A 26,470-nucleotide genomic window follows, 5' to 3' on the forward strand; every position below is an offset into this window, starting at 1 on the left:
GCTGGGCCAAGCTGTGGGAGCAGCTCAGCCTGGGCAGGAGCCACTGTCCCCAGGGAAGACTTTTCCTGCAAGCAGTGGGGAGGGGAGTGGACGGAACTCTTAAGTTAGTCCTGGAAAAAAATGAGCGATCGTTTAGTTTACTGGAGCGTGTCTGAATCAGGGGCCGAGTAACCTGCATTGCTAGCAGTATGCTTCCCAGGACCTTGAAAACACTGATCCAGCCCAGCCCATTTCCAGGGAGGGAATGGCTTTCTAAGGTGGCCCAGCCTCCTTATTTCAGTAATGGCCTTTCCACATGGATGTGATGTGCAAGTGCATTGGCAGAGCTGGGCCCCGGCTCGGCACACTCCAAGAACCAGACCAGGTCCTTAGCTGCCCTGGGCCTCAGTTTCCTGAGCTCTAAAGTGGGAGGCTCAATGTGTGTGTTAATTGCTCAGTTGTATCTGACTGTGACTCCCGTGGACTGTAGCCCATCAGGGTTCTCTGTCCATGGAATTCTCCAGACAAGAATACTGGAGTGGGGTGCCATTCCCTTCTCCAGGGGATCATCCTGACCCAGGGATTGAACCTGGGTCTCCTGCGTTGCAGGCAGATTCTTTACCGTCTGAGCCACCAGGGAAGAACTTTAGAGTTCTGAGAGTGTTTGCATCTGGGTAATAATGGGCTAATACTGAATCTGGCTGGGTGGCTTCATATATCATGGCTCTTCTCTCTGTCTTCTGGCAGGGGCATCATGAGTGAAGCTGGAATGTTCCAGCCTGACTCTCAGCAGCTGAATTCTTAGTCATTTTCCTTCAGGACTAGGAGTCTGGTGGGTTCCCCTTAAAATCTTCCAAGGCACTCAATCCTGTCTATTGGCCTCTGTGCTAACTCACCCCTTAGCATAGCTTTGAAGTCTCCTTACAAGCTCACGCCTTCCAGTTACAAAGGAGCCTTTGGTGACTATAGTGAACAACACTGTATTGTGTATTTGAAAGTTACTAAGAGGATAGATTTTAAGTGCTTTCAGCACAAAAAAAGGTAACTAAGTGAGGTGGTGGGTGTGTTAACTAACATGACTGAGGGTAATCATTTCACAATATATATGCATATTAAATCATCACTGTTGTACACCTTAAATATACACAGTGTTATATGTCAAATATAAACAAAGCTGGAAAAAAGAATCACCCTCTCTTCTTTGCTAGTCTGCTGTCCCTCCTCACAGTGGTCATGGTATTGCACTCACATACCACAGTATTGCATACCTTACAATATTGCACCATATACCACACGGACACGCTGCTTCCCTAGTGGGCCCTGCTCTAGCCAGCTTTGCATCTTTGCATCTCTGCTGGCATGAACTGGACTGCCAGTGCCCCTGGCTCAGAGACTGCCATATTATGGGATGGATGCTGGTCAGCCCTGGCTCCTCCCCTTCTGTGCATATCTTTGGACGCACCACACTCCATCCTCAGGTTCCCACGAGATGTCCAAGCATAGATGCACTTCTTCCTTCCCAGCCATGAGGCCCTCATTCCCGCCCACCTCTTCCCTGCACCCTCGTCCTTCAGCTCTGCCTTCACCCTTGCAAACTGCCCTGCCCGAAATGTCTACCGCTCCTAATCCCCAGGATCCTTCAAGGTCAAACTTAGGTGCAATCTTTCATAATACCTTCCCCTCCACCCAGGTCTCATTCTTTGCCCTGACTTTCCAAAGCACCTGAACACCGCAGCCCTGGGCAGGTCACTCAAGGAGCAAGGAGGGAGCCGCAGAGGACCACGTGCCTGCATCACCTTCTCCTGCCCTCTAATAGCCACATACGTATGAGCATTGCCCGCCCAGCAAGTCCTGAGCTCTGGCGCCGGCTCTGCCCGTCTGCATTCTGTGGCCCCCACTCAGCCACACAGGCGCTCCTGGCAGATGGGGACACTTGTCCAGCGGCTGCTTTTGCTGCCTTTGTTTTCCAGGCACATTATTCCCAGGGCAGGGCCACCATGTGTGCGGTTTCCTTAGCTGCCCCTCATGCCTGCAGAGCCACCGTCCTGTCCCTGGCTCCCGGGGACCTGTCTTGTTAGGCGCCTAGACAGCGAGATGATGTAGGAAGCAGCAGATTCATGGGCAAGGAGCACTGGCCCCCAGAAGATGCAAAAAAGGGACCCAGGCTCAGGGACATTCCTGCCAGAACTAATCGTGAGCTCCGGTGAAGGCATAACTGTGCAGGTAATTATACCTTATCTCACTAAAGCCCATGAAGTCAGAGTTTCCATCATTCTTGGGAGGAAGTGGAGGCATAGAGAAGTGCCATAATGGGTCCAGGGCTTTCCTGATCTTGGGCAATAAATGGGGTCATAAACCTGGGTGTGAACTTAGGGGGCACCTGCTTCAACCCCTTTGTGTTGGGGGAACTGAGCCCAGAGAGGGGAGGAGGCTTGGCCAAAGTCACACAGCTAGTCAGAGGCAGATCCAGACCCCGAAGCTGGAGTCCCTGATCACCGTGCCCTGTCCAAGGGGCCGTACCCCCCCGGGAGACACTGGGTTCTGTGTTCCCTGCACGCCAGCCCCTGCTCTCTTCCTCCTCGTTCAGCACGTGGCCCAGATGGTACAGATCCTGCTCAGATAAGAACCCACCAGATGCTCTGGAGTTCTGCCCGGTGCTGACCACTGAATGTATAGTGGGTGGGCATGGCTGCCGGTGTGGGGCCGCTTCTCAGAGCTCCCCAGTCCAAATCTGACACGCTCCTCTCTTGCCCTGTCCCCTGGTCTGCCATCTCGTCCCTTAACCCCGCACCGGGGAGCCAGCACAAGTCACAGCCACGCAAGCCCCAATAGGCATTCCCCCTTCCAGCTCCGAGTGCTTCTCGTCGAGAAAGATGAGCCAGAACTTGTGGTCTCATTCCCCTGAGTGGAAGGAAGGGGTTCTGGGTCCTGGAGGCTCCCAGGGAGGTGAATGCTTTCCTAGCACCACCCATCCAGACTTCTTGGTAACCTGATGGTCGGAGGAAATTTCTCTTCCTGCTGCCACTGCTAATGACATTACATTATCTTAATAAGGTCCCCAGAGCTGCCAGGAGTGGGAGAACGAAAAAGAAAATACAGGGGGAAAAAAAAAGCAGCAGCAGCCAGGCTCCTGGCCTTGCCTGGAGAGCCGACAGCTGTCGGGCTACAGAGCAGTCAGCAGCTGGCTTGCACTAGGCGTTGGGGTTGGAGGGTAAAAGTCACAGGCTTTATGGGGTGTCCACAGGGGATTCAGTGAAGACTGGGGGAATTGCGGGGCATCAGAGACTGACTCCCAGGGCACAGAGGTTGCCCATCCTTTTCCAGGGCCTCTGTGGGACCTCTGTTGTCATGGGGACTGGTCTCTTCTCAAGTGTTGCAGTTTTCTGACTTCACAGTCATGGCTCCAGCCACCTGGGAAAGCCAGGCTGCGGACAGGATGCTGGGGGATTGGAAGGGGACACTGCCCAGTTATGCTCTCTAGGGGTTCCCTGGACAGGCTGCCTGCACTCAAGGACCCATGTGGCAGGACAGGAGGAACCAAGAGTCTTCCGAAGCCTTCACAGGCTCAGGGCCAGGCCCAGTTAGTGATGATGACTGGGGCTGGAGCAACAAGGAGCGGGAGGGCCCTGCGATATGGGTGGGCAGAGAAAAACCCCTCCAAGCACAGCAGCATTCTAGAAGACAGGCAGAGAGGACGAATACCTTCCCATCTTCCCTGGCCCACGTGCTCCCCACGCCTTAAGACCCATCCAAGGGCACCTCTGGTGGCCCCTGGAGTCCCGACCTTTGGCCTGGGCTTCCAGACTTTCAGATGAGGAGGGTCAGGGGCATCTTGGTCCAGACTGCCTCTGCCCTAAGTCCTGGAGTTCTCCTCTCTCCCAAGTGAGAGCCACGGGACTGGTTTCATCAGGAACTGTCTCTGCAGCCGGCAAAGGCCCCAGCCATCCTCAGGAAGAAAGCAGTGACCTTGGACCAGGCTGGGGGAGTGGACACATAGACTCAGGCACAGACAGAGGGCTCGGAGACCAGACGACCATAGGATGGTCAGAGCTAGGAGGGGCCAGCATGGGGCCAGAGATACACAGTCTGTCTGAAGCCACTGAGGCCTTTTCTGGGGTGCCAGGGTTATCTCAGAGCTGGGGAAACCAGTGGTGGGACAACCGTGGGCCTGGCTGAAATCTGGCTGAAATCAGGAACCCAGAGGTGAGGTTCCTGATACCAAGGAATAGACAACATGCTGGTGGGAGGCCTCAGGCCCTTCTTGGACACCCATAGAATGAGAGCAGCAAGTGGGACCTAGGGGGCAGAAGGGGCTCTGTTGGAAGGCCCCCCATCCAAGGCCTCTCTGCCATGCTGTGCTGCTGAAGTCACGAGGAATGATGTTCCCATGAGGCGTGAACATGCTGGGAGTGGGCACTGGAGGCAGAAACTCAGAGCCTGAGCCAAAAGGCCACCTTGCGGAGAGAGGTCACTCCCAGGAGGGAGGGAAAGTGGGTCAGCATCAAGAAGAAAGGAAAGGAGACCTGGCCAGAGAGTAGAAGCTCAGCTGTAATTAGGCGAAGACTCAGGCCCCAGAAAGGGAAGTAGTGTCCAAGAGAAGGAGATGAGGGCAGCAGGTCCTGGGTCCCTCTCCCTCTTGGGCTTCAGTCCAGCGAGTGGCTTTGCCTTGCAGGGGAAGCTGGGAATTCTGAGTCAAAGAGGCAGCAGCTGCGGCTGTAAGTGGAGCTGAAGAGTCTCCAGCTGGGGAAGGAGGGTGGGGTTACAGCTGGTGGCTGTAAGGAGTCAGCTGTATAGGGGGTCCCCACGGAAAGGCTGCGAGGGGACTTGGCTATAGCAAGAGTCACAGGCAACCCTGACCTGGACGGCCAGGGTTGAGGCTCTCTGATGTTTGAAAGGAATCCTACAGGGCAGCTCTGGGGAGGAGGCAGGAGGGAAGCAAGGAACCAGTGATTCTGAAGAATGTGATGGGGAGGGGTGTTGGGGGGGGGGGTGCCCATCATGTCCAGCCACAGCCCACTGTGAGAAATAAGAGTCCCCAACCTCCCCCCACACCCAGTATCTCTGCTTTGAGTGAGGGGGTGGGTCCTCAAAGCTTTTCTGGCCTTTCTCAGGAGGGCCAGTGCCCAGTGGGAACAGAGTGAGGGGAGCTACGAATGGAGGTGGGAATGGAGCTGCTTCAGCTGGAAACAGGCCTGGGGACCCAGATGGCTGAGCAGGATTAATCTGAAGGAGGCCAGGGCCCCAGGCTGGAGGGCTACTCTGGCCTGGAGGGGGGTGGTGAGCCCGAGGCAGGCACAGAGGCCACCCTCAGTGATCAGCAGGAATGCGCTGGGAGGGAGGGTCTGGAATGCGACCCTCCTATGTAACACAGCATGGAGGCCAGGCCAGGAGGCCCACGCAAAGGATGTTCTGGTGTCAAGAGGGTGAGAAGTCTGACTGTCTTGACTGACCGAGCTAAAAACTTTCCCTAGGGAAGGCAGGGACTCAGCCTCGAATGGCCCTCACGGAAAGTGGACTGTGGGAAAGACCCAGAGGAAAGTGGGGGAGGGAAAGGGGATGGGGATTGGGGGGGGCGGGGGGAGGGGCAGGATCCCGTTCAGTCCCCTGCCATACAGCACCTCCCACTGAAGTCACAGTCCTGGGTCTTCCCTGCAGGGAGGGGTGTCCCCAGTGTCCGCCATCTGCTCAGGGGACAAGCAAAGAAGGTGAAGCCTGGATGGCAGGACTCAGGGGCTGGCTTTTCTGGATCTGACCTGTGAAGACTGTCCACATCTTAAAGTCATTCCCAAGGGACTGGGCTTGGAGGCACAGACTGCTAGAGGCCCTGGCTCCAGACTCATGAACCGCACTTGAATTTGGACTGGGCTCTGGCTTGTCTTCCTTGTTATTCCTGTGCTTTTGTGAAGCCTTTCAGGTGCCCTGTGGATCTAAGGTGAATGCAGGGTGGGAGGTGGGGGTGACATCAGAGTGGCAGGGCCATTAGTGAGGGGCACCTGAGAGGGGGTGAATCTTAGGGACTTTGGGTCTAACTGCTCTGCAGCAATAAGAGAAGTGAGCACTCGAGTTCAGAGAGAACAGCATCGAAACATATATATGATCTAGGGTGAAACAGATCACAAGCCCAGGTTGGATGCATGAGACAAGTGCTCGGGCCTTGTGCACTGGGAAGACCCAGAGAGGTCGGGTAGAGAGGGAGGTGGAAGGGGGGATCGATATGGGAAATACATGTAAATCCATGGCTGATTCATGTCAATGTATGACAAAAAACCACTACAATATTGTAAAGTAATTAGCCTCCAACTTATAAAAATAAATGGGAAAAAAAAAGAGAAGTGAGCACTTGAGGTCAGCACTGCTGGCTGGAAAAGGACACACCCCATGTACGGGCAGTCCTGCCCTTCTACACCTGGAAAGTCTCCGTTTACTCTCAGCTTGGAGCAGCTGGGAGAGTGTGCTGGAGTTTCCTTCACAGAAGCAGCTGCGAGGGGACCCAAGGCCACCTTGGAAACAATCAGAGTTGTCCTTTGAAGCAGTCACTGGAAGAGTCTGCAGAGCTGTTTCCACAACTGTCATCTATTCCCTGACCCTCGCTGGCAACCTCAAATAGAGTTTTCAAGCCACCAAAGAGAGCGAGTCTCGTGACTTAGCAGGACTCATCTTGTTTTTCCCCCCAAAGAATTGCCCCTGATTTGATAATCTACCTGATTCAAAATATAGCACTCTGACCTCGAAACTGAAGCTTTGGTCCCACTGAGGAAAATCAAAAGAATGAGCTCTCAGCAATTCCCAAAGCTAAACTGCTAAGAGGATATGGGCTGGCAGCAGTGCCACTGGAGTAAGTGTGGGTTTCTCAAGGTGGGTTCTTTGGTGGGGACAGTGGCAGTGTGGGGACATGACCTGGACTAGGAAGTCACTGTCCCAGGGCAGATCCCACCAGGATCTGTCCACATCAGACAGACACGCTGAAATGACAAAGCCCTAATGCACAGCACTTCCCCACCGTGGACATGGCTGGGAAGGTCAGCCTCACGTCAGTGGCCACCATTGATACCAACAGACCTTATCGCCCCCAAAGAGACCCATCGAAACCTAGCCCTGGACAAATCAGACCCCACAGGATCCCACCAGTCAGTTTTGATCACAAAAGTTGCTGTGCAGGGAAGGTATATAATACTTGAGTGTTGAATGGAACACTGTCCAGGAAAGATGAAAGGTTTATCATGTACTGATTTCAAATTTCAACTTTCATAACAGCATAAAGTTAACCCTCTTCCTAACACAGACAGTCAAGGGGGACATCATAAAAGGAGGCACATCCTGTAGGTCTGACCTCATACAGGACTGAAAGGGCCTCTGGGGGGGTCTCACTGGGGTTCAAGTCTCAGCTCTGCCATTTCCCAGCTGGGCTTATAAGTGACTGATTAGCTACTGATTAGTGAAGGATCACCCATCTGTGGACAAAGGCCATGGCCCTCCCTGACTTCCAGGACGTGGTGGGAGGGTTGGTCTGCAGAATCCACTCAGGACAGGCCCTGACATGTTGATCGTGCTCCAAGTAAAAAGGGGGGCGGAGAGGGGGTTGCTGCACACCATTGGGGACCTTCAAACCGGCTTCCCTGGGTCTACAGTGGGAGGGAGCTTCCCTACTTCCAGCTTAACCAGACGGCTCTGCTGGGATCTACTTCGTATTTCGGCCTTCCACCTAGTAGGGTAATATGAGAAAATGTTTGAAAATCACTGTGCCTGGTAATGCCCAGCACCTATGACAATGAGCTTGCCGTGCAGCTAGGACCCCATTGGACCTCCAGTGACCTGGATCCTTTTCCATTTCAGTGGCCCTTAACCCTTCCCATCCTGTCCCGCCCCCGGCCCATCGCGCCCCGCCCCCGGTCCTCCCAGCCCCGCCTCCACCCCGCCCCTGCCCCGGTCCCGCCCCTGGCCCATCTTGCTCCGCCTCCAGCCCTACCCCCACCCCGCCCAGACCCGCCCTGGCCCATCTCACCCCGCCCCCTGCCTCCCCAGCCCTACCCTCCCCCCGCCCCGCTCCGCCCCGCCCCCGGCGCACCCAGCCCCGCCAGCGGTCCGCCCAGCCCCGCCCCTGGTCCATCTCGCCCCGCCCAGCCCCGCCTCCACTCTGGCCCCGCCCCGCCCGCCCCGCCCCCAGCCCTCCCAGCCCCGCCCCTTTCTCCGCCCCGCCTCCACAGGCAACCCCGCGCACCTGGTGAAGCGGACCTCGCAGATGTTGCACATGTATGGCTTCTCCCCGGTGTGGGTCCTCATGTGCCGCGGCAGCTTCCCCGCCCCCATGATGACTTTGTGGCAGATGGGGCACTGCTGAGAGGCCTTGGGCTTCAGCTTGCGCTCCTCCACCAGCGGCCAGGGCGGGAAGAGGCCCCCCAGGTGGGTGGCGCTCAGGAAGTTGAGATAGGCACCGTAGTCATTCTCCGCCTTGATGGGGCCCAGCGGCCCCCCGGGAAGGTCCGGGAACATGTCCTTGAAGAAGTCGTTGGCGAAGGGCGGCGGTGGGGGTGGGGGCAGCTCCTCCTTCTCCTCTTCCTTGATCTTGCGGTTCTTGATGACCAGGTCCAGGGGCCCACTGTCCATGGGCTGCTCCGGCAGTTGGGCAAAGGCACCGAAGTCCCCTGGCCAGAGGTGTGGAAAGAAGTCCGGGGCGAATGGAGATAAGGAGGGTCTCCTGTCGGGGAGGCTGGCTTTGGGGTACAAGTTCTCCCTCAGCAGAGATTCGATGGAGAAGTCCCGGATCACGCCCAGGTGGCCTGGGCTGCCGGCCTGGAAGGAGTCGGGGAAGTCCCTGGGTGTGTCCGAATAGGCCTTCTCCGAGAGGTGGTCCGACTTGGAAGGGCTTTGGTGGCAACTGATGTCCGGGGGGTCAGGCAAGTTTTCTTGATCAGCAAAATCCTCCGTGTCATCGTCGTCGTCCTCCTCTTCCTCCTCTTCCTCCTCTTCGTCCTCATCATCGTCCTCCTCGTCGTCATCGTCGTCCTCCTTGTCCCCCCCGGGCTCCATGATCTCCAGGCACACGTTCACGATGCACTGGATCTCCAGCATCCTGGCGGCGTTGAGGATGTGCTTGACGTTGGAGGCGGTGATGGTGAGCGTGGAGGTGTAGGCGAACTCCAGGATGGCGGCCAGGGCCTCGGGCTGGACGAAGTCGATCTCGTAGACGTAGGGCTGGCTGGCTAAGGTGCCGGCCGTGAAGAGCTTCTTGAAGTACTTGCTGCAGGCGGCCAGGACCGAGCGGTGGGTGCGGTATTCCTGCTCCTGCACCACCAGTAGCACGTCACACAGTAGCCCGTCATGCCGCTGCTCGTTCAGGCTGCAGAGGACCTCGCTGCTGTGGTTGGGGAAGGGAATGCCGATCAGCTCGTCAATGCCATTGGCCATGTTCTCAGCCGGAGCCCTGCGGGGACACACACAGGGAGAGACTGAGTTAGAGGACCTGGCGCCTGGAGGGGACGCCAGCTCTGGGATCCTGGCCCAGGGAGGCCAGGCTGGTGGGCATAGGCGGTGCTCTCCTACCCCACCCCTGCCTTTGCTTGGGGCTCCCCTCCCTCCTCCTCTGCTAGAAAGTCGCCCCCTCTTCCTCAGCTCTCCCCACTCTCACCTGTCACTCAGAGCCCCGCTCCCAAGTGCCCCTTCTCAAGGTACCACTGGGCTCTTCCCAGGGCCCCAAAGGCCCTGGGTGCTGGGCTCCTCATCGGGCAGCTGGCGCCTGCCTTTTAGCAAAGGCTATGGAATCTCCTTTAGGGCACGATTTCACAAATTCCACTTTGGGAATGTGCAAGTCTCAACGCGAGACCTCCCGGCCACGTGAGACTCCGCGGCTCTGTGTGCTGCGGGAATGGGGGCCACTCCTGACTCACACCACGTCTGCCGGTCAGGGGCCAAAGGGGGAGTCTTCTCTCATGACTCAGGACTCCCGCTGGGAGAACGCTTTGGTTTATTTCACAGATCCTCTGCCTCTTGTCACAGACTCCCATTTTGCTGCTTTTGGTTACTGATGTGACTGTACCAACAACCAGACTGCTCATGGTAGCTGAGTTGTTCCCAGGTCCAGCTCCATCATGTCAGGATGCCAGGATGTCAGAGTGTTACTGTGTATGGAGGTAGGATCTTTAAAGAGGTAATTAAGGCTAAAACGGGGTCCTACAAATGGGCTCTCATCCAGTGTGGCCCCCAGAGGGGAGACCATGTGAGGACATGGGGCAGAGGGGGCGGTGGACGGAGGTGGAGACAGCCAGCTGAAGAGAGAGGCCTCAAAGGAAATGGACCCTGCGACACCTTGATCTTGGACTAGATCCAGCCTCTAGAAGTGTGCGAAAATCAGTCTTGTTCTTTAAGCCCTGCTCTGTGATACTTTGTTATCACAGCCCTAGCAAACTGACAAGTTACTAGAAACCTTAAACCAATATTGTTACCCCTTTTTTGCAAGGAAATGGGGGCCTTATGGTAGGTGTTTTGCCTTCTGACCTCAACTTCTGGCTTCATCTTAGTTGATGAGGTTTCCCTTCACTTGCCATTCTTGATTTTTTAAAAAACAGTGACCTCCTACATACGTATATCTTGAGCCATTTGATAAATATTTATATTCAGTGTTAAATTCAAGTGCATTGTTAGCTAATTTATCATGTCAGTATTCTGTTACTCTCAGGGAAACATATCCCTGTGGGGAGAAGCCTCTTCTGAGATACTTCAGGATTATTTATACGTTAAACACAGTGTGGCCAGTGATAGCTGCTAGGAGGGAGGGGGGTCAGAAGGAGAGGGTCTGGGCAGAGGACAGTAGGCACCCCCCTCCCTTCAGGGAGCAGAACAGATTCAATTTGGACAACAGGCCACCTTAATTTTTAATGCCAGGGCATGAAGGGCCCTGCTACTCTGGGCAAAGCTTGGTCATGGCCCATAGATAAATCCTAGCCAAGGCCTGCCCCTTCCCTGGGTGCAGTTACAGTGGGAAGCCCCACAGCCCAGTGGCAAGAGCTCTGGGAATTCCCACACACTCATCTTCTGGATGTTTCTGCCCTGAGAAGGCAAATGCAGCAGAAAGGGACAAGGGAGAAGTGTCAGGCCCACCATGTGAGCCCCGAGTGACTTGGAGGCACCAGGGACCCAGTGGGGTGTTAGGGTGCTGGGTGCTCCGCCCCTTCCTCCCTGTTTCTCTATGGGTGATGGAGGGCCTTAGTCTTCCCTGAGTCATCCCACCTGGGCAGGTGTTCAAGCCGTTTCCTAGAGCAAAGGCCTTGCTGTTTTCCTGCCTTTTAAAAAGGGCCAGAGACCCTGCAGGCCAAGCATTCATTCCCTGAATAGTCACTGGGTTTCTCTCTGTGTACAGCACTCCCCTGGGGTGCGGGGACGCACAGAGAGGAGACTGAGCAGGGCCCTGCTCTAAAAGAGCTTACAGGGACATAACAACTCTGAAAAAGGTGGAGCAAGATCCACCAACGAGGAATAAGGTAGCACCGCACACCCATCAGAACGGCTAAAGTAACAAGAAGTGACACCACCAAATGCTGGCGAAATCATAAAAGACATTGCTGGGTCCGCCTGGCTCTCCTGGATCACTCGCTCCGGGGGATGCCAGCTGCCGTGTCATCAGGACAGTTCTATGGAAGGTCCACATGGCGGGAGGCTGAGCTGTGTGAGGGACCACCACACAGTGGTCCCTCTGTGGGGCTCAATGGGTCATTGAACCCCAGTCAAGCCTTCAGATGACAGCAGCCCCCGACATCCTGACTGCAACCTCATGAAAGACACTGACTCAGAACCACCAGCAAAGCTGCTTCTGAATTCCTGACTCATAGAAACTGGGAGACAGTAAATGTTGATTCTTGTTTTCGGTTGCTCAATTTTAGAGTAATTTGTCATACACCAACAGATAACATGATAGATAATCCAGGGAGATAACAGATGATACAACAGGCTATCCAGAGGCACTATTCACTTCATAGACATTACAGACCTGTGATATTTATCAGGATGTTTTCTGGCAATGGCAGTTAAATGCTATCTTCTAACAAAATCAGTATGTTATGATACTGGTTTGATAGATGGAAGTAGATGTGTTGAGAAAATGATACCTTTTTCTAATTCCCACAAAGCTGCCCTACTGGTAGCAGGGTCCTGACCCTCAGAGGACCCTTTTCCTCTGAAAATGCTATTTGTGAATGAAACCCCCCTTCAACTGTTAAAAGCCCAAATCAGTAAGACCTCAAGAAATTAGTTCTTTCAAGCAAGTTTTCTTGCTTGCCAAGGGCTTATTCATTTAAAGACAAAATTGTTTTTGAAATGTTTTTCAGGAAAAATTCCCACAATTCCTTAGACTTATCCTCATGTTCTTAAATAAAGGAGCTGGAACCCACTGAATGGGATGGGGGTGGTCAGGGTCTCACCTGAGCATTCCAAGGGATGGATCGCACCACCTAATCTGACATGCCCTGCCTCCCATGCTTTGGGAGCCAGGTCTGCTGGGGCCTGGGAGTCAGGAACCACAGCTATGTGACTTGGAGAGGCCCCACCACCTCTCTGAGCTTCTCTTTCCTCATCTTGTCATTGGATGGACCAGGTAAATCTGATAACTGGAGTCATGACTGTGAGGAGGGGCTTCCCAGGTGGCACTAGTGGTAAAGAACCTGCCTGCCAATGCTGGAGGCATAAGAGGCATGAGTTTGATCTCTGGGTTGGGAAGATCCCCTGGAGAAGGGCATGGCAACCCACTCCAGTATTCTTGCCTGGAGAATCCCATGGACAGAGGAGCCTGATGGGCTACAGTCCATGGGGTCACAAAGAGTTGGACACTACTGAAGTGACTTAGCAAACCTGCACACACGACCTTGAGGAGCTAGAAGCACAAAGTGAATCTGGCAATGAGGAGGGGGCAGTAGGCCTGGGTGACTCTGGACTTGAACACTGGTCTGTCCAGCAGTGACTTCTCACCGTGGCATGGTTTGGAGTCTTTGTCCATTCTTGGAGGAATGGATGTAACCATAGAGCTGGGAGGGGGGGCTGTTTTTCCTGGCAGGAGGTAGCAGGGGAAGGGGAGCTATGGCTTGCTGTTTTATTAACTTTTGGGGAAGAAGTGCCCCCACTCTGCACTCTAGAAGCTTCCCTGGTGACCCTGGGATTCCCGTGCCTGGAGGGTCTGCAGAGGGCAGTGTTCCAGAGGGACTGCCACGTCCAGCCCCCCTTCCCACCCGGGCCCTCCCGCCCATGGCCCAAGTGAAGGTACTCTGTCTCCAAGAATAACACACTCAGGAAAGAAAATCACACACACACGAAAAGCAAAGCCAAACCTCTTAACAGTTAGGAGAGGCTTGATGCAATGAACCTCTGGTAGGAAGGGGTTAGAAAAAATATAGAGCCCAGAAATAAAGGGGGAGGACAGCAAGGGTGGAAAGAGGCGCTTGAAAATGAAGGAAGGGCATAGGTGCGGTCCCCATTCCAGAGGATATGAAGCCCATTGCAGCCTCCCCTGGGCCTGTGCCCTCAGTGGAAGGTTCTAGAAGCCAAGGTGTGTCCACATAGCCTGTCTGGCAAGGGCAGCATTTCGCAGCTCTGGCCTAGGTTTATTCTATTACAACATGAGAATATCACTTGCCTCAGATACTCTACCTGCCCCCTTCCACTACAGGGAGCTTCGTCATGCCCTCAACTCACCAGTGAAAGACGAGGAGGGCCTGCTCCTACAAGAGGAACAGAGGAGAGATGGAGGTGGAGCCTTTGGAGAGAAAGAGCCTTGGACTTAAGGAAATGCACTGAAAACTTTGGCTCTAGAAGTCCTTCAGAACTAACTTCTCAATTTTTGCTTTTCATTTGTGTCCTATTCTAATAACCCCAGCATTCAAACCTTGGCTCTAGAAGTCCTTCAGAACTAACCTCTCAATTTTTGCTTTTCATTTGTGTCCTATTCTAATAACCCCAGCATTCAAGCAAGCAAGCCAACATTTCTAATAACAATCAATACCAGCTACCATTAATCAAGTGCCTGTAATGTGTCTGCCATTGAACTTCTAATCCTTCTTCACCCAAGGTACACATTTTTATCATCATCTCCAATTTAGAGATAAAGAGTGTAGAAAGGGTGAGTGACTTGCCTGATGGCAGACACAGTGTCTGAGCCAAGATTTGAACTTGGATGCATTTGGCCCCAAAGCTCATGTTCATTCCTCTTTACCATGCTGCCCCTACAAAGTCCATATGGGGGTGAGGGTTTGGACCCCACCTGTCAGAGGTTTAGAGATTTAATCAGAGACAGAGCTGAGGGGTGTGCACCAGGGACCTGAGACCCATGGAGGCCCCGGGGGGCTCAGGACCGAGGGCACATGAGAAATAAGGACAGGGAGACAGCAGACCCCTGTGGGCTGGGGGATCCAAGCAGGTTTGCAGGAGGAGGGGCACTTTCTGAACTGTGAAGGATAGAGAGGATTTCGTTGGGCAGAGAGGCAGGAAGGACCAGCCCCATAGCATTTGGATCCGGAAAGCTTTGGGTCTCTAGAGTCCCCTCTGAAAGTGTGTTGAACCTGGGTACTGAGCAGGCTCTCACAAGAACTTGCTCTCAGCCAGCATGTGCCTGAAGTTGGCTGACGGCCATCTGACCACAGGGGGTTTCTGCTGGGAGGTGGAGAGTGAGGACCCTGCTTTCAGACATCCTGGGTCCACTTCCTGGCCTCGGGGACTTAGTATCACCCTCCTGAACTCAGTTTCCTTGTCCAATCGTGGGGATGATGATAATGTCCACCCTGCCACTCCACTGGGCCGATCAGATGTCCCAGTGTTAGTGGGACAGAGGAGGTGCTCAACTACTGCTGGCAATTATGACACGAGGAGGGACCAGAGCCCTAATAGGGGTTGCGGCAGAGGGAGGTGGGATCATATCAGGAACCAATTTGCTTTCTGTATAGTTTTGCAGAGATCACACTATTTAATCACCTCTCCCAAAGACACTCCCAGGGCTACCCTGGCATGTGGAGGACATCATAATCATCCAAGGTCCTTCCATATGTCCTGTCTCATGGACTCCTAACCCAAAGAGGCAGGCAAGGCGGGTAGAAACTTTATGCCTATTATACAGATGAAGAAAATGAGGCACAGAGAGGAGCTGATGCCCAAGGTCACTCAGCACATTAGGCTCAGGGCTGGAACTAGAGCTAGATGCTCTGATGCCCAAGCTTGTGCCCCCAACCAGGTGTGGGGCTGCCTGGCTGGTAGGTGCCCCATGTTCTAGGGCTGGTTTTACTAGGAACATGAAATGTAGGGATGGGTAAATTTTGTATACACTCCTGCTGCTCTCAAGTTTGCTTATCTGGGAACTGGGGAAGTAATTGCATGACTCTCTTCTGCTCCAGGGCAGGGTTTGTCTCTTATATGGCTGTATCATTCCCAGGCTGCTATCAAGCAGGAACATGGGAGATGCTGAATGAATGAGGTTGGTTCGAATACACAGTGGGGAGAGGCTTGAAGTCACAAAAGGTGACTTACCAGAAAAGAAAGAAAGTGAAGTCACTCAGTCGTGTCTAACTCTTTGTGACCCAATGGACTGTAGCCTACCAGGTTCCTCTGTCCATGGGATTATCCAGATAAGAATAATGGAGTGGGTTGCCATTTCCTTCTCCAGGAGATCTTCCCAACCCAGGGATTGAACCCGGGTGTCCCACATTGTAGGCAGACACTTTACCACCTGAGCCACCAGGGAAATCCCTACAAAAGGTGGTGGGCAGCCCCAATTCTTTGCTTTAGGGACACATATTTGAACAGAACCCTATCATTCATAAAGTATTTCTATCTATTCATTTCATCCTTATTACGATTCCCATTTGATGGGGATCAGAGAGGCTGAGTCACTTGCCCCAAGTCACACAGCTTGATTTCTACTCCAATTCCATCTCTTTCCTGTCCTCCATGGTTGCCTTGGTGATGTGACTTTCAGGACAATTCTATTGTTGTGATGCACAAATCCAGCACCTCCTTGAATCGCACTCAGGTCAGCAAATCTGGGGCCCAGAGTGATGTTTCCATCTGCCAAATCCCGGTGGTGGACCGGCCCGGCTGGCAGGCTCTTTCTGCCCTGGGAGTGGCCCCGCCCCCTTCTCCAGCCTCTAGCCCCTCCCTTGCCCAGACCTGGCAGAATCAGTGTCTCCAGGAGGGCGAGGGTGGGGTTCTGCAGGGGCAGAGAAGACATGTGGATTCTTTTCCAGATTTGGGAACGAGGCTGGGTAGCAGCTAGCTGCCTCGTCTGAGCAGGTTCTTAGGCATAGAAACCTACAAGGGGCTGGCGGGCCAGGGCAGAGGAGAAGGCAGGGAGGCCTGGCCCGAGCAGCTGGCCAGCCCCATGGAGCTCTGCTGGGCGCACCCTACCCTGCCCTTGGCAGTTCCCCTAAGCAGGGCAGCCACACCCCTTGGCCCTGGAATGCCCCAGAGGCTGGGGCCAGACATGTGGGCTGGAAGGCTGGGCAGGGCCTCCTCAACTGCCTGCGCCCCGCCTCCCGAAGCACCTCCGGCAGAGGGCTGCCCCACCTGCTCTGCCACCCTGCCAAGACATGCCTGGAGCCCACGGTCCCCAGCTCAGCCTCGGGCCCAGGGCTTGGAGCTGCCTGGGTTCTGTGAAATGAGCTCGGGGTCTCCCTCCTCTGCCAACGGTGACAGCGTGCCAGATGCTCTCTGACAGCTGGAATGCACGCCCTCTCTGCCACGTGGTCGTGCCCCCTCATTCTCTGCACCCCCCCAATGCCTGACCCCTCCACTCACAGGACACCATGTGAGAGCGTAGGGGCCAGCCTGGCAGGCAGGCACTCCTGTGTTCCCACTCCACACAGACGGGTTCACCCCACATCCCGACTCCTGGGGGGCCTGAGCTTTTGCTCCTGAGACCAGACATTCGAGTCCCTGCCTCACTGTGTCTGAAGCCCCTGACTTACCATGCTGCCTGTTTGTGGGGCACACCCACTTTCCTCTATACATTTTTTCAGGATCCCCGGGTACAGAAGGAATTATCTGGCCCACGTGCTGGTGAGAAACCTAAGCTCGTGCTGGTGAACTGACTCACCCAAGGTCACAGAACAAGGTCACAGAACAAGGTAAGGAAGCGACAGAGACCCCAGACCCCCTGACCTGTCACCCATGCGCTCCCCACTGTCTCCTGTGGCATCGATCTCTCTTCACCCCCACCCTCACCATCATCACCACCTCCACATCCCACACGGGTTTGGTTTTTATCAGAACAAGGTCTAGGAGCCCAGTGGGAGTTTGGAGGGAGGACACGAGACACGTTTCTGTAGGGATGAGACACACACTCGGGACGACTTGGGCGGTACCCCAGAGGGCGGCTGGAGTGATGGGCGACAATCAGTGAGGGGCAGCTGTCCTCCTGGGCTTTGGTCCCGAGGGTGGGGCCGGGGCATCTGAGTGTCGGAGCTGTTTAATCTCCCTCTAGAGGAATCTGCTCTTCACAGCATCCCGTGAAAGTGAAGGAGAAGGGAATGGCAATGCAGTCCAGTATTCTTGCCTGGAGGATTCCACGGACAGAAGAGCCTGGTGGGCTACAGTCCATGGGGTCACAAACAGTCAGACATGGCTGAGTGACTAACACTCCCACTTTCAGAGGAACCTGTTCTTCACAGCATTTAGGTGAACTCCAAGTGGGCGTGCTGGGGCCTCTGCTCCCATCCCCTCCCTCAAGGGGTGACTTAGAGCCTGTTACTTTTCAAAGTGGGGCTTCCCTCATAGCTCAGTCGGTAAAGAATCTGCCTGCAATGCAGAAGACTTGGGTTCAATCCTTGGGTCGGGAAGATGCCCTGGAGAAGGAGATGGCAACCCAGTCCAGTTTTCTTTCGTGCAGAATCCCATGGACAGAGGAGCCTGGCAGGCTGCAGTCCATGGCGTCGCAAGAGTCGGACACGACTGGGTGACTTTCACTACTACTACTAGTACTTTTCAAAGCACTTTCATCTTCATGGTGGCAGGTGACAAAGGAACAAAAGTGAAGCGAGGTCAAGAGACAAAGTCCAGCAATAACACTGCAGAGCTCACACACTCCCTGAGGCCGTACTCTGGGGGCACCCCTGCTGTGCCCCTTAGACTGGGTTGTCTAAGGGCAGCGTGGCCTGGAGCAAGGTTGCGGGGGCTGAGATCACCCGAAGTTGCCGTGGGGAGGGTCCCCCGCGCTGCCTAGGTTGGCCATGGGAGCCTGGGCCGGACAAATAAGTGGTATCCCTTTGAACGGTTGTTCTTTAATCATTTATTCATCCTTTATTTATTAGAGAGAGAGGCGGGGTGGGGTGGAGGGGAAAGACTTGTTTTCTTTTTAGAAATACTGCACACCTCTTTATGTTCGGAATAAAGGATTTACTACTTGTGTTTATTACAGGCGATTTCCCGAGCCAGAAAACTCCTTGGGAGGCTTATTAAACCTTATTAAACCGCTGAAAATTTGGATAATAAAATAAATCACTTGTTTCCCATAAACAGCACTCGGCCCGGGTTACTGAGTTTCAGAATCCCGCCTTCTCCAGGTGTCCCTGCTGGCAGGCTGGTGGGCTGTGCTCCCCACAGCCGCCAGCTCCTGGGGGTGGGGAGGCGGGGGCCACACAGGAGCCCCCAGGAGTCCTATTCCCTTAGCATTTCTGCCCAAAGGGGCTGTCTCCTGCAGAGCAGTGGGAGTGGTTTAGACTGTGTGAGCTATTCAAGGAGTTGTGCTTGGAGCAGGTTAAGAAGCCCACTTATTTGAACCCTTCCGGGGGATGCATTTTTAGTGTTTCTTTTAAAAGGCACCAAAGTGGCCTCACAGCTGGCCAGCCGGAGCTCGCCCGGCCTTCAGGCCACCTTGACCTGCGCGCCCAGGGCGCCCTGCACTTTGCCCATTGCTGCCGAACTTGACGGTGGGAGAAGGGAAGCCGCTCCAGGTGAGAGGGCCAAAGCTGGAGCCGAGAAAGGCCTGGAGCTCTGTTCTGGGAAAGGGCCTGAAGAGGGGGTGCTGAGACATGCCCAGGTGTGCAGTCAGCAGAGGGGGTAACAATGCTTTGGGGGAGGAGGTACAATTCCAGTCTGCACTGAGTTTTTCTCTGCTCTGCAGCTGAGTTCTTGGTGACCTTGGACTGGCCACATGCCCTTTCTGAGCTGCAGTTTCTTTTATGCGAGACCAGGAGGCTGTGAAGGCCCCTTGCTGGTGCTATGGCATCCTCCAGCTGACCCACTTCAATCTTTAGGTTCCAGGGTGGATCTTTGGATTCTGAGGGCACGAACAGCTCAGTTTCTGCAGTCTTGGGGCTGCTGTACCTGACCGTGGACTTCCTGATTCAGTCTCCCACACCCCCAACCTCACCCCAGGTGTCTCAGAGATGCTGCCAGGCTTTACAGGGAAATGACTGTGCACGCACACTGACCTTTCAGAGGACAAGTGTTCTATCTGCAAAGTCAGGAGGGGATTAGCATTTGACCACACCAGGCAGGATGATGGACACGTGACCAGTTGATGAAAGATGTATGATATGTTCCCTCTCCACGCCCTGGAAGAAGGGCGAGGAGGCCCACTCCTGGGTTTATCTTCCCAGCTCTCAGACAGTGGCCAGGGACAGGCATGGAGACTGGAAGTTGGCCAGGGCAGTAGCCAGGGCAGGGTCTGGAAGTTGCTCCCCCAGAATGTGCCCTCATTCATTACAAACGATCTTACAGGCCCTGTGTGGGGAGCGTGGGAGACAGACAGGCACCCGACTTGCCAGAGATGTGACACATGGAGGCAGAGGGTTGCTTCTGAGATTCCTCCAGCTAGCGACAGAACGAAGCTAGCTATGGAGATTAAACTAGCCTTGGAGAGGTACCACGAGTGCTGGGTGTTTCGCTTGGTGAGAGTCGTTGACCTAAATATAGTACGTAGATTCTTGCACTTGATAGTCACTCAGTTGTGTCCGACTCTTTGTGACCCCATGACTCTTTGTGACTCTTTGTAGCCCTCCAGGCTCCTCTGTTCGTGGGATTCTCCAGGCAAGAATACGGAAGTGGGTTGCCATTTCCTTCTCCAGGGATCTTCCCCACCCAGGGATCAAACTTGGCTCTCCTGCATTGCAGGCAGGTTCTTTTTGTCTTTACTCTGCAAAACCCATTTTCAAACGGAGAAACTGAGGCAGAGTTGGGACTCGAACCCAAGCTGTTGGGCCCCAGATTTCCTAAGCAGAGTTTACCCATTTGGGGCTGCAGAAACGGGGACAAGAGGGATGGATGGAATTCTAAAGAACTCACAGAAAAGTGGCAGAGAAAGAAGCCGTGTTCAGAACTGGCCCAGAAGTGAGGGCAGGGCCTCTTGGGGCAGAGGCTCTGTTGGGGTCAGGGCGGGGACCCCACTGAGGAAGTGATGGTAGGGAAGGAGGCTTCAGACGCACCCGCACCCCTGTGTAAGAGGCCGGGGGGCAGGAAGTCAGGGAGGTGTCTGGATGGGGAGAAATCTGCTTGGCGCTGCATCTGAGGAGGGGTCAGCAACCGGTATTCTTGGCCGGGCAGGGCAGGGTGGCTGGAAATGGGCTGTGATGGGGTATCTTCTGCCCCATTGCTCTGAGCCGCACCCCTGCCTCTTCGCCTGCTCCAAACCCCCCGGGGGGAGGGGGACCGGGTGGGGAGAAGCTCTGGGGGGAGGGGGCCGAGGGCAGAGGAGGGCAGGACCACTCTCCCAGGCCTCATCCAGGTGTAAGATGCTCTAGTTACGCCTCAGCTCTTAAGACCCACCTCGACCTCCCTGCCCCGTCCACCTCGATTTGGAGATAAGGCCCGGATGAGCGGCCCAGCCGGATGGCCTCCCGATCCCACCCCTGCCTGTGTTTTCTAAAGGAAGTGAAACCTCAGATTTGCCTCAAAACTTGCACTTTTCTTCCAAGCAGACGCCATCCACCACGAGAACCGCCTGGCATTTGGCTGGGAGGACAAACTGGAAGCTTGCAATTTTCGGGCGTAATTGCATAGTTCCATATAATATTATTATATAGAACTTTTATTGCACTGAGAAAGTCCAAGCATTTCCTTTTCTTATTTACACTTGAGCCCAGTCCCTCCTCGGCTGTAATTTTCCCGCTTGCCCACTGCACAACTGATGGCTGCTGGATTCCAGAAGCCGTCCCCAAAGAAAGGGCAATTAGGATGCGAGTGGAAACTCTTGTCACAAGTGGTTTACTCACAGAACGGGAATCAATTCACAAACACTGACCACTCGCCACATCTTGACTGGGGCTTCACGCTGTGCGGGGCTCTAAACAAGACCTTGCATCTAATTTTGAGGGGCTTCTGGCTTTCCTGAGCAGTAAGAATAACCCACAGTCTTCCCTCGTGGCTCAGACAGTAAAGAATCCACCTGCCAGTGCAGGAGAGGCAGGAGACGCAGGTTCGATCCCTGGGTCGGGAAGATCCTCTGGAGAAGGGAATGGCACCCCCCACTTCAGTATTCTTGCCTGGAGAATTCCATGGACAGAGGAACCTGGCAGGGTACAGTCCATGGGATTGCAAAGAGTCGGACACAACTGAGCCTCTAACACACACACACACACACACACACACACACACACACACACAAGAATAACCCACAGCAAAATATTAAGGAGAAATACGGACCAAGAAGGACTCCGGGGTGGGTTGGATCCTACCACTGGGGATGTGGGAGCCAGCGGGTGGATGTCTGGGCAGAACCCCAGCACCAGGCAGCTGTGATGGAGGGACTCCTTGAGGATGTACAGCAAACACCCGCTTTTGAGCACAGTCCCTGGAGTCCAGCCTCCCTTGTGTCTGTTTCTCCAGGGCACATCTCAGGGGACGAGAGCGGTCCTTCCCTCCGCCACACTGGCTCAGCCACAGTGTGTCCCACAAGTCCACAAGTCCCCGCCAGCACCAAGGGCAGGACTCTTTCACAGCCTCTGGGGAGGGTGTCTGACCGTCAGCACCTTACAAAGTTAACTATCCCACCCCCCATCTCCCGACCACCAGCGTTCATCATCCATCTGCGCTGAGAGTTTTGGTCCCCAGGCTACCATAAATTACAGTGAAAATATTCTCAAGGGACAAGAGTCCCCCACCCCTCCCCCAGCCCTCAGTCCCCAGCTCAAAAAAAGCCAAAAAAAGTGCCAGACGGGCTCAGCAATTTCTTCGTATCTCGGAAGTCTGGTCCCTCTTTGAAGTCTCAAGATCAAAAATGTTGAAGAAATACAAGGTTAAAGAGTTAGAAAAGAGTTGGTGAAAAACATCATTATTTGCAGAGGATATTACTGGATACTTTCCTATACAAACAATGGACAAGCTCAAAAACATAGAGGATCCCATTTACTTGGCAAAGAAAATAGATATAACACCTAAGAATAAGCTCATAAGAAATGTGCAAGGTCCATACAAAGAGAGTTTTAAAACATGACTGAAGCACTCTTTAAATAGAAAGTATAGCTGCATTCAGATAGGGAGCTATAATACTGTAAACACCCCAGTTCCCCCCTAAATAGTTCAATCAATGCAATATGGTCCCAATAAAAATAACAAGCAGAATTTCTATTGAAATTAGATAAGCTGACTCTAAAGTTCGCATGGAAAAATAGGCACTTAAAGAAGAGCCAAGAGATTTCTAAAACAGATGACTAATGGGAGTAAGGGGACCAGCCTTACCAGATATGAAAACACATTATAAAGTCATAAAAATAGAATATTTGATACTGGATCATGAACAGAGAGACAGATCAAGAAGATGCCCATAAACAGACTCACACACATTTATATACATGTGAACTTAGCAAATAGTAAAGGTGGGGTTTCAATTTTAAGATGGCTTTTTCAATAAATAGGATGGGGACCACTGGCCAATCATGTAGGAGACAAACGAAACAAAATCCAGACCCCTTTCCCATCCCTTATACCAAAGTAAATGATGGGCACAGCAACGATTTTAAAACTTTTAAAAAGAATCATGAAAAACATCAGAAAATTGTTTTATCATCTCAAAGGGAAGCGCTCTTCTAAGTAAGAAATAAATAAGCTGGGGAAAATATTTGCAAAACATATGATGAAGGGCTAATTTCCTTTATAGCAAAAGCTTATATTATATCAGGAAAAGACCTATACCTTGCTGGAAAATTGCAAAAACTGTTTTAGCTAAAAAAAAAAAGTAAAAAAAGAAGAACAAGATCCCAGAAAAAGAAATACTAATAGCTTTTAAATATGTGAAAAATGTTCAGTATCACTCAGGATTAAAGATACAAAGATTACAGAGAGATTTTAACTGTGATGATGAAGAAATTTCCCTTATAAATATTGGTTTCATTATCACATGTAACGAATGTAGGTACAAAGCTAATTCCTGCAGTATTGTTCCCATAGCCAAAGACTGGAAGCATCAGTGTTCATCAATGGAGCGCTAGCTGGATACACCATGGAGTACTATGCAACCATTAAAAAGAATGAGACATATCTGTATGTGAATGTATGGAGAATAGCTTTGAGATTCAACTGCAACATAGAGTGTGATTTGTTACCAAGTTTGGAAAGAAAAAGATGACCACAAATACATATTTTTTGGTAGATGCATGGGCTATCTTTAGAAAGACACATTAAAAACTGGGTACTAGTTCTTTCTGAGACGGTGTTGGAGAGCTGCCAGTGAGGGTAAAGGTAATTTATTTTCCTATATGTACTTTTTGTATTTGAATATTAAAGCCATTACTATTAAAAATGTTGAATGATTAAATGCTCTCCCTTCTTTCACAAAACGCTTTGGGATTTTTTGTAATGTCTAATCACTACTGATTTGTTCTGGGGCCTTTCAACTAATTGATCTGTTTTTCTGTCTGTTAAATGGAGTTAATGACACTGGGCCATCTACCTCATGGTTGTGAGGATCAGATAAGAATTGAATGAGAACAGGCTTTGGCTGCCATCAAGTCCTGTAGGCTACAATTGTAGGATATTAGGAGTGGCCTACGGTCTGACTAGAATCTGCCTATGACACAGCACTGTTCCTGTGGCTAGAAAGGCAGGCTATACAGAGAAGTGGATTTTCTTTCTAATAGGAGAGCCCACAGTTTCAGCCTCAGGAGGTCAATATTGGTTAGTCCAGCATTTATCATATAGCAACAGAACACAGGGAGAAGGAGCCAGGAGGTTGTTTAGGCATCTTCTGAACTTCTAGAACCTTGGGAAGGTCTGGTTGCAAATGATGATCTTCATGATCATCAAAATCTGACTGCTTTCCAGTCAACACCTATTACACAATTATTAACTCATTCATCATTCCCATTTTATAGGAGTGAGCACTGAGCTCTAAAGGATTAAAGGGACTCATTCAAGGCACCCAGACAGGAAGAGGCTGAGCCTCCTGACCTGGATCTGGTCATTTGTGCACTGCAGAACTCTTGATGATTCCCTTTAAGAGATCCCACCATTCCAGTCTGCCCATCCTAGTCCTCCATCATCTCATCTTGACTTTATTTCCCAGTGCTCTCTGACATGGAATCTCTCTTTAAATCTGGCTTGTGCATTGCCCTCCAAACACAGCATGCTCATTCCAGCCTTGTGCCTGTTGCTTTAAGCTGCCACACCTTCGGGTCCATGTCTCTTGTCCACAGTCTCTTCAAGACTATGGTTGAGTCTCACTTCTTGCCTAATACCCTTCGTCTGTCACCTAAAGCAAACCTAAAGGCCTCCTGGTCCTGGTCCAGACCTGGGCTGGGACCGCGTCTCCCTCTTTCTCTCTCTTGCTCCCCTGCTCCCATTTCCATCTATTTCATTATATGTCAGGATGGCCCCCAAAGAACCTCACTTTCTGGTATTCAAACCTTGTGAATTCCCTCCCACATTGTATCAGGGTTGGTTGGTGTGGCCAGGGAAGTGATGATGTGGGACTTCCAAAGCCAAGAGACATTGCCACTTTCGCCTTGCTTTCTCTGCGTGCTCCTGCTGACGTTGGGAGATACAGAAGCAGCCTCTGGAGGGGTCTAAGCGAGGAGGAACTAGGACTCACCAACAGTCAGCTCCAAGTTGCCAGCTACTAAGTCAGCCGTCTTGGAAGCAGGTCTTTCAACCCTAATCAAAGTTAAGATGATCCCAGTCAGTCAATATCTTGACTATACCTTCATGGGAAACCTTGAGCCAGATCTCCCCAGCTAAGCTGCTCTTGAATTTCTGACTATAAAATCATGAGAATAAGTGTTTAGTGTTGTTTTAAGCTGCTGAAGTTTGGGAGCATTTTTGTTACACAGCAACAGCTGACCAATGTACATTCCTCTCACCACCCCCCACCCCTCAGGAGTTAGGACCTTATCCTTGGCCCTTGCCCATTTATCGTTTTTACTGGCTTTTCACGTATAATCTTATTTGGGCTTCCCAGGTGGCTCAGTGGTAAAGAATCCGCCTGCTGATGCAGAAGACACAGGAGACACGGGTCGATCCCTAGGTTAGCAAGATCACCTGGAAAAAGAAATGGCAACGCACTCCAGTATTCTTGCTTGGGAAGTCCCATGGACAGAGGAACCTGGCGGGCTGCAAAGAGTTGGACACTACCGAGTGAGCGTGTGTGCGTGCGCGCGCGCACACACACACACACACACACACACACACAGAGTGCTGTTTAATCTTATATAATCTTGCTTCCTCAAGAAACATATGTGGTTATATACTTCCCCGATATCTCCTATCATGCCTAGTGAGGTCTGGGAACAAAGGGTGAGACCAACAATCATTTTCTGACTTCCTATTTGTGAAGAGAAGGTGAGTGTGTAACTGAAAGGCTACAGGATATGAATGCATGATTTTTCCTGCTTGACTAGTAGCCTTATAAGCATGCAAACAACTCAACTTGCACAGAATACCTGCAAACCCACCACCTGAGATCCACAGCTCACGATCACACAGGAGCATCCACGTGGGAGCACTCGTGAACATTCCCGAGTGTTCCACGGTGAGTCACGATCATGATTCACCTCAGGGGTCTCCCAGAGGGACTGAGCGGGAGGAGGACCTGGAAAGGGCTGTTACTTCTTACTAATGCCACTGAATGCTGGCTCCACACCCTTTCCAAAAATATTCCTTTCAAAGCCGGAGTTAACAGCCCCCACTTCTGATGCTCAATTCTAAATAGATGGTATGCCTCAGCCCAAAGAACAATTTAGAAGTTCGAGAATCATAAAGAGGAATACTGCCAAGGGAGTTGCTGCTGCTGCTTTTAAGAAGCCCTGCTCCCACCCCCAGTCTCTCTGGAGCTGCCGCCCCAGACCCCAGAGACACATCTCCAAACTCGCCCAGGCTCTCCTCCCTACAGGAGCCGGGTGGGAGGACACGACCCTTCCTCCGCTCCCTCCCTCCTCCCATCTCTTTCCCAGGCCAGTGGGCTGAGTTTTCAAGACTAACCCAAAAGAGCTGAAGGGAGGAGGGGAGCCCTTTTGTAAAACGGTGTCTAAACAGAGGCAGCCCCACCAGTTTCTTGGCTGGGTGGGTGGAGGTGACCAAAGATACAATTATAACGGAGCCC

The 26,470-nt window shown here is 52.6% G+C and overlaps 1 protein-coding gene across 8 annotated transcripts in view; it reads right to left on the reverse strand.

The window, feature by feature from the left end:
- Positions 1-26,470, reverse strand: part of ZBTB7C (zinc finger and BTB domain containing 7C) — a 378,538-nt gene that overhangs the window by 6,350 nt on the left and 345,718 nt on the right. For 7 of the 8 annotated variants that reach the window (XM_065932669.1, XM_065932666.1, XM_065932668.1 and 4 more), the window contains one exon: positions 8,198-9,400. In XM_065932669.1, coding sequence (XP_065788741.1) covers positions 8,198-9,384 — 1,187 coding nt within the window. In that variant the 5' untranslated portion in view covers positions 9,385-9,400. Of the gene's footprint in view, positions 1-8,197; positions 9,401-9,604; positions 9,727-26,470 lie in introns of those variants that run through there. The other variant, XM_065932673.1, reaches the window with a different exon arrangement.

The sequence above is a fragment of the Muntiacus reevesi genome, chromosome 4 (genome assembly GCF_963930625.1).
Source record: "Muntiacus reevesi chromosome 4, mMunRee1.1, whole genome shotgun sequence".
In the NCBI taxonomy this organism is placed as follows: domain Eukaryota; kingdom Metazoa; phylum Chordata; class Mammalia; order Artiodactyla; family Cervidae; genus Muntiacus; species Muntiacus reevesi.